The sequence below is a fragment of the Meles meles genome, chromosome 20, assembly GCF_922984935.1.
Source record: "Meles meles chromosome 20, mMelMel3.1 paternal haplotype, whole genome shotgun sequence".
NCBI classification, from domain to species: domain Eukaryota; kingdom Metazoa; phylum Chordata; class Mammalia; order Carnivora; family Mustelidae; genus Meles; species Meles meles.
In genome coordinates, this window is record NC_060085.1 from 8,521,593 (window position 1) to 8,529,142 (window position 7,550).

Genomic DNA, 7,550 nt, shown 5'->3' on the forward strand with positions numbered 1-7,550 from the left:
CTCCCCCACAACAAAAAAAATAAAATCTTTAAAAAAAAAAGTCTTTTAGAAGTCTTCGAAGCTTTGTTGTTCTACAAAAATTTCATCAGCTATTGCTTCATGTTTCTACCTGTACTATACTGTATCCTCCCAAATGCAGGTGGTTAGTTATTTCCATGTGTTTCTGCGATATTCACTGTTCTGCATTCACGGCTGCTTTAAGCAGAGACTTCCAAGAGGGATCCAGGACTCCAGGTGGCAGTCACAGAGGGCACCTTCTCCCTCTAAGTCGGATCAGGTGTCAATCCTAGCTTTCAGATCTACAGTCCTGGTTCAGAATCATCACACAATCTGGAATTGTCATGTTACTTCTGTTAATATTTAGTTGCCTGTCAAGATGCCTAACAACGTAACCAGGAGCGTCTGGGTGGCTCAGTCGGTTAAGCATCTGCCTTCAGCTCAAATCATGATCCCAGGGTCCTGGAATCGAGCCTTATGTTGGGCTCCCTGCTCAGTAGGGAGTCTGCTTGTCCCTCTTCCTCTTCCTCTGCCCCTCCCGCTGCTCGGGGTCTCTCTCTCTCTCCCTCAAATAAATAAATAAATAAATAAAATCTTTAAAAACAAAACAATGTACCCCATAAGGGATGCTGGCTCAACACTCCCAAGATGATCTCCACCACTTCTGACCTTGAGAAGATACAGACTTTAGAGGGGAAATGCCTGAAAGTTCTCCCTCAAAGTCAGCTCTCACTCCCTGACAAATAAAATCTTAAAAAAAAAAAAAAAGATTTTACTTATCAGAGAGAGAGAGAATGCACCCACAAGCAGAGGGAGCAGCAGACCCCCTGCTGAGCAAGGAGCCTGCTGCAATGTGGGGCTCCATGCCAGGCCCCTGGGATCATGACCTGAGCCAAAGGCAGATGCTTAACCAACGGAGCCGCTCAGATGTCCCTGGGAAACCTGATTCTTAATTGGCAATGCTTTCAAAGAAAAACCTTGATCAAAAGAAGAAATGTAAGAAATAACAACAGGAAACCTGCTGGAAATGGAAATCAGGAGCTCAGTAGTGGAAGTTCCCGGCCCTACCTCTCCTCAACTGCACCTTCAACAGAAGAGACGTACCTTGAAATACCACGTTAGTGACTACTTTGTGTCCTAGCAGAAAGGGTCCCTCCTCTCCCCGCCACAACGCAGCCAATGACAGTCATGACTCAGCCAATGAGAAGCCACCATATTATTCTGAATGTCCCAGTTTATTCCAACCAATATTTTGTTCGTAACAGCCCCTTCCGAGTCCCCTTTCTTTTATACACAAGCATTCCTCTCCTTTGTTTTCCAGAATTGCCTACAGCATTGTGTAGCTTCCTTGTCCTGAACTGCAATTCTCTGCTATTCAACCCTTTTTTGCTAGTAAAATAATTGGCAATTTATTTTTTTTAAAGATTTTATTTACTTGACAGAAAGAGATCACAAGTAGGCAGAGAGGCAGGCAGAGAGAGAGAGAGGGAAGCAGGCCCCCTGTTGAGCAGAGAGCCCGATGCGGGACTCGATCCCAGGACCCTGAGATCATGACCTGAGCCGAAGGCAGCGGCTTATCCCAGTGAGCCACCCAGGCGCCCTGGCAATTTATTTTTAAGGGTAACATGACATTACTCAACAGTCCTATCCGTACAAAAAAAAAAAAAAAAAAGAAAAATTTATGTAAAAATTAAACCTACTTGTATGTTAAGAAATAGACTTCAGTTCATCCACGGATGAAACAGTCTTCAAAATGGAAAACACTAGCATTGTACTGAAGGGGAAAAACTACCCATTAAACTTAGAAACCACTGCTTAGTGAGAACCCACAGTATTTTCCCACCTCAATGTTTACTTGCAAAACTAAGTAGAAATCAACAAAACAGAGACTCACTTGAAGAATGAGCCACTGTAGCTTTTTCACAATATATGTAAATCAGACCATCAGACTACATGTCTTAAGCTTATGCAGTAATGGGTCAACTTCTCTCAATAAAACTGGTAAATAAATAAAAAGTCACAGAAGGCAACCTATGTGTCATGTTAGTAACATTTCTTGCAGGTTGTGAATCTGGGGGGGCATTTATTGTACAGTAATTTGCACCAAGCTTACCCATATTACTTACACTGTTTCTTTACAATGCAGGTTTTCAAATGACTTTGAACATCTCTTTTTTAATTTAAAAGTTTCCTTTATTTTTCATTTATAAGGTATTTATCCCTTGTATATTCTCATGTGGTTTTTTTTAGGAAGATGGGGCAAATGAATTTTCCTACAGTGTTTACATTCAACGGAATTCTCCAATGAGTTCGTCCGTGGCTTCCCATGGAAATGCATGGATGGCTTTCCCTGATTCTTTATGTTTATATGGTTTTCCCCCCACAAGAGAGAGGACTCTCTTGTGTCCTCCAAAGACTGTGTGATCAGTGAAAGCTTGCACGACTTTCCCTACATTGAGAGTTTCTCTCTGGTATGAATTCCATGTACATGAACATCATAGGGAGTAGAGAGTTTACCATATTGTTTGTGTTTGTAAGGTTCCTCTCCAGTGTGGGTTCTTTTGTGTATTCAGAAAGAACTAGAAGGAAGAATTTTCCACATTCCTTACATTCACATTGCTACTCTCCATTATGAGTTCTTTCATGGTTTCGTAAAGAACTAGGGCGAGTGAAGGCTTTACTACAGTGTTTACACTGATAGGGCTTCTCCCCAGTGTGAGTACGTTCGTGGGTTCGCAATGAACTAGGACAATCGAAGGCCTTGCCACATTCCTTACACTTACAGGGTCCATCTCCTGTGTGCTTGATCATGTGCCTCTGAACGTTGGAGAGAGTGATGAAGGCTTTCCCACACTGCTCGCATTCATAGGGTTTCTCTCCACTATGAGTTCTCTCGTGCTTTTGCATAGAACTGAGATAAATGAAGGCTTTCCCACACTGCTTACATTCATAGGGTTTCTCCCCGCTGTGCGTCCTTTCATGCTTTTGCATAGAACTGAGGTAAGTAAAGGCTTTACCACACTGCTTACATTCATAGGGTTTCTCCCCAGTATGACTTCTTTCATGTTTCTGAAGGGAACAGGGAAAGCTGAAGGCTTTACCACATTCCTTACATTCATGAGGTTTTTTCCTACTGTGACTTCTTTCATGGTTTTGAAGGGACATGGAGGAACTGAAGGCTTTGCCACATTCCTTACATTCGTATGGCTTTTCTCCACTGTGTATCTTCTCATGACATCGAAAGTTAGTGGGACAATCGAAGACTTTTCCACACTCTTTACATTTGTAAGGTCCATCTCCGCCGGGCTTCATCACGTGTCTTTGAAACACAGGGAGAGGAGCCAAGCTATTCTCACAATCATTACATTCACAGGGCTCCTCTCCGGTGTGACTTCTTTCATGTTTTCGAAAATACTTTGGACAACTGAAGGACTTACCGCATATTTTACATTCATAGGATTTTTCCCCGCTGTGTCTCCTTTCATGATTTCGAAAGTAGATGGGACAACTGTAGGTCTTTCCACAAATTTTACATTCATAGGGCTTCTCGCCTCTGTGTCTCTTTTCATGACTTCGAAAGGATCTGGGACAGCTGAAGCCTTTGCCACACTGCTTACATTCATAGGGTTTCTCTCCAGTGTGAGTCTTTTCGTGTTTTCGAAAGTAATTTGGACAACTGAAGGCTTTCCCACACTTCTTGCATTCATAGGGCTTTTCTCCAGTGTGAGTCCTCTCGTGGATCCGAATGTAACTGGCGTAACTGAAGGCTTTCCCACACTGCTTACATTCATACGGTTTCTCTCCGGTGTGAGTTCTTTCATGAATTCGACAGTAACTGAGACAACTGAGGGCTTTCCCACAATGCTTACATCTATAGGGCTGCTCTCCAGTGTGAGTTCGCTCGTGCTTTTGAAAGTTGTGGCGATACCGGAAAGTTTCTCCACATTGTTTGCATTCATAGGGTTTCTCTCCAGTGTGGATCCTTTCGTGCTTTCGGATGGACTGGCAATGCTTGAAGGCCTTCCCACAGTGCTTGCATTTGTACGGTTTCTCTCCAGTGTGCGTCCTTACGTGCACTCGAATGGACTGGCGATGCTTGAAGGCCTTCCCGCATTCCTTACATTTATAAGGCTTCTCTTCATATTCCTGATACTCATACAGTTTGTGGCCAGTGTGGGAGATCATGTGCCTGCTAAAGGATGAATGATGCCTGAAGACTTGTCCACAGAAACTGCATTTACGTAGCTTTATTCCAGCAGGAGTTTTCTTTATCTGCTTATGATTTGGATTCTGGCTGACGGATTCTTCACATGGACCACCTTCTTTATTTTTACAGGGTCTCTCTACCACAGGCCTGCTGTAAAAATGAGAAGCATGTTATTAATGGCTTCTTCATAATTTCATATTTATTAAGTTATTTCAACATTTTTACCATTTTCCCCAAAAAAGTGTATGTTTTTTGTGCTTTCTGATTGTCTGAAAGTTGAGTACATGTGGACCATTCTGCAAGGAGCTGATCACAGCTATGATCAAAAATGATAACCATAAGTGGGGTTTCTGAATACTTTCTCCACATTATTATTTTTCAAACATTGAATATCTGTCATATTACAGAAAAAACATTTGATGAAAATATCCTAAAAATAAATAAACTTGAAAATCATCTGATTTGCTTTATTTGCTTCTTTTTTTTAATATTATGACAAAGATTTTTCTCATGGGACAACTATGATTTGTTCTTTTTCTTTTCTTTTTTTTTTTTTTTTTTGACTTTAAGTAGGCTCCACACCCTACTTGGGGCTTGAAACTCACCACCCTGAGATTAAGAGTTACACACTCTAGCAACTAAACCAGACAGGCACCCCCAGAGACATTGTTCTTTTTTTTTTTTTCTTTTTTAAAGATTTTATTTATTTATCCATGAAAGACAGAGAGAGTCAGAGGGAGAAGCAGGCTCCCCAAGGAGCAGGGAGCCCAATGTGGGACTCAATCCCAGAACCCTGGGATCACGACCTGAGCCAAAGGCAGCCGCTTAACCAACTGGGTCACCCAGGCGCCCCCAGAGACAATGTTCTTATGTAAGTGGGACTCACCTTAGATTTGTCTGATGATGTTCGTACAGACATTTACTGTTACAGTCTTCCCATTTTTCTCCTAAAATGCAGACCAGGAAAAAAAAATCACAAATTATAAAAGAATATGAAAGTTTTTAAGATTCTAGATCCATGATGAACGGTCACCATGGCTGATTTATTTACCAACATATTCCCCTTTCCACGTTTTGCCTCTTGGAACAGCCCTGATAGGCAACTCACACTGGTTCACTAACGGACTCGTAAGTAAGAATGTCGTCGTGCTTACCTACTAAGGCCAGGTTCCTGAGGGTTTCTTGCATCACGTCTCTGTAGAGTTTCTTCTGGGATGGATTCAGAAGAGCCCACTCCTCCAGGCTGAAGTGCACAGTCACATCCTCAAAGGCCACTGAGTCCTGAAACATCCCACGTATGTGTACAGGAGGGTGGGGGAGACGGACGGCACTGGCGATCTCTACTCAGTTCGTAAGAAACTCACACGGGACTTTGATTCCTCAACGTTTACTCTATGCCTGGGTCATGAGACCCGTCCTCTCTGGCCACACTCACTTCCTCATAAATGTAAGAGCATCAGGAACACAGGACTTTATTGCTACATTTTTACTGTGATCACTTCCAGTCTCCATGCCTCTCTACCCTCAGAGAACAGAACCCCTTGGAGAAATGCTATGCAGATAAAACAGTTCCATCTTAAGACTATCAATTCTTTGTGAGAAAAACTTCCATCTCCTCCTTAAATACCCACCACAGCACACAGAACTCCATGATGCACAGGGTCACAAATGCATGATGTTTTATCAACAGAAACGGGGCGTGGGGGGGGGAATGGAAGCCTTTTCTTCTATTCCTGTCCCCAAACATGAGGAGCCAGGAGAATCCAAAATGTTACAAGCTCCAGCTGGCCACAATATCCTAAAGTCCTCCAGGCCACTACAAACAGTCAGATCCAGCTGCATGAACAACATTTTCATAGAGGAGTATAATTGTAATTTGTTGTATATCTGTACCACAGAATCAGTTTTCGCTTCCATGCTCCGTCTCACTTCATGGACCAGGAAGATACTCAGAACATACAACTGAGACATGAGGAAAAGGTGAGAACATAGACATCCCCCAAATCCATATACTCCTGAGTCCCAGTGTTGCCTCCCACCAATTTTTAGCACACAAAGGCACACATACTGAGATAGTAAGATACCAGAAGAGACTTTCTGACAGAACCGTGTCACTATAACCAGGGCCTTGGTGACCTTGAGGAACATGTCAAGGAACATGCAACATGTGGAATTTGCAAGGGGTTTTACGGAATTCCACGACACTACTGAGAGTGAATTTGCACATTAATGTGAAACAGACAGAGTTCAACAGTGCTTTCCTCCAAAAACCCTACCAAATCCCTTTTTTCTGATTCCTGGTCCAAGTGATCCCCAACCAGCCACTCTGGAGGCTCTCCTCCCTACATCACTCATTTCTAGCTCCTCTGCTGGGAAGGCAGCAGGATAGACCAGCCCATGCCTGGGAATCCCTCAGTGGATTCATTCCCCTAAATGCTGGTCCCTGAAAGAGATCAGTCATCCAATGGTGTCCTTGCCTAGGGAGCAGAGAAAAGCTCCCACCCAGCAATTCTAATTCTAGAACTGACTTAGTGGAGCGACAGCAGACGAGGAACCCTCTCCTGTTGTGGGTCCAGGGAGTAATGAGGTGCCTGGGTCAGTCCTAATAACTCTTTCCACAATGGAACTGTAGACCAGGTTCATAGAAAGTCCTATTAGCCAGTGTGCCGATGAGAGTGAACATTAGCAGGCCTGAGATTGCTTACCCTTAGAAATCCTGGAGGTCAAAGTTCTTCCTTCGTTGGTATCTGGGAACTGGGATTTGGGCAGTGACCCCACCAACCCTACAAGAAAGTGTGCCTCACTGTGCCTAAAGCACTAATGCAAACATTACGGGACATGAAACTCCTAACTTCCTTTTGAGAGTCTGTAATTTGTTACAGGTTTGGCAAACACAGCCCCCAACAAACACTCCAGACACTGAGTCTCTACCAAGCTGCCCTGCCAGACAATAATTTGCATGTGTACTCACACCTTGTTGAAGAACTGAGCCCATCCTTTGGGATTACACTGAGATGACATTTGAAGGCTGGTTCCTAATTTATCCACACCAATTTCAGTACCAAAGCAGACTAAAGTGCGTTTAATGATCCTCATCGAAAAATGTTAGGGGCGCCTGGGTGGCTCAGTGGGTTGAAGCCTCTGCCTTCAGCTCAGGTCATGATCCCATGGTCCTGGGATCGAGCCTCGCATCCGGCTCTCTGCTCAGCAGGGAGCCTGCCTACCCCCCTCTCTGTCTGCCTCTCTGCCTACTTGTGATTTCTGTCTATCAAATAAATAAATAAAAATCTTTAAAAAAAAAGAAAAGAAAAATGTTAAAATTGTTGCTTAATGTCAAAGCAGAAGT

The 7,550-nt window shown here is 43.3% G+C and overlaps 1 protein-coding gene across 1 annotated transcript; it reads right to left on the reverse strand.

The window, feature by feature from the left end:
- Positions 1-1,650: 1,650 nt before the first annotated feature.
- Positions 1,651-7,310, reverse strand: LOC123932490 (zinc finger protein 709-like). The gene is made up of 3 exons (XM_045990704.1): positions 5,359-7,310; positions 5,091-5,151; positions 1,651-4,354 (listed from the first exon to the last, which is right to left on the reverse strand). Exons 1-3 carry the CDS (start codon positions 5,492-5,494, stop codon positions 2,617-2,619), a joined length of 1,935 nt encoding a protein of 644 aa, XP_045846660.1. The 5' UTR covers positions 5,495-7,310; the 3' UTR covers positions 1,651-2,616.
- Positions 7,311-7,550: the final 240 nt, after the last annotated feature.

Excerpts from the sequence above, each read along its gene's own strand:
- LOC123932490 (XM_045990704.1), bottom strand. The coding sequence starts at position 5,494 with ATGTTTCAGGACTCAGTGGCCTTTGAGGATGTGACTGTGCACTTCAGC. Across the intron at positions 5,152-5,358 it reads CAGGAACCTGGCCTTAGTAG|GAGAAAAATGGGAAGACTGT; the intron begins GTAAGCACGACG and ends TCTGCATTTTAG. Across the intron at positions 4,355-5,090 it reads CATCATCAGACAAATCTAAG|CAGGCCTGTGGTAGAGAGAC; the intron begins GTGAGTCCCACT and ends TCATTTTTACAG.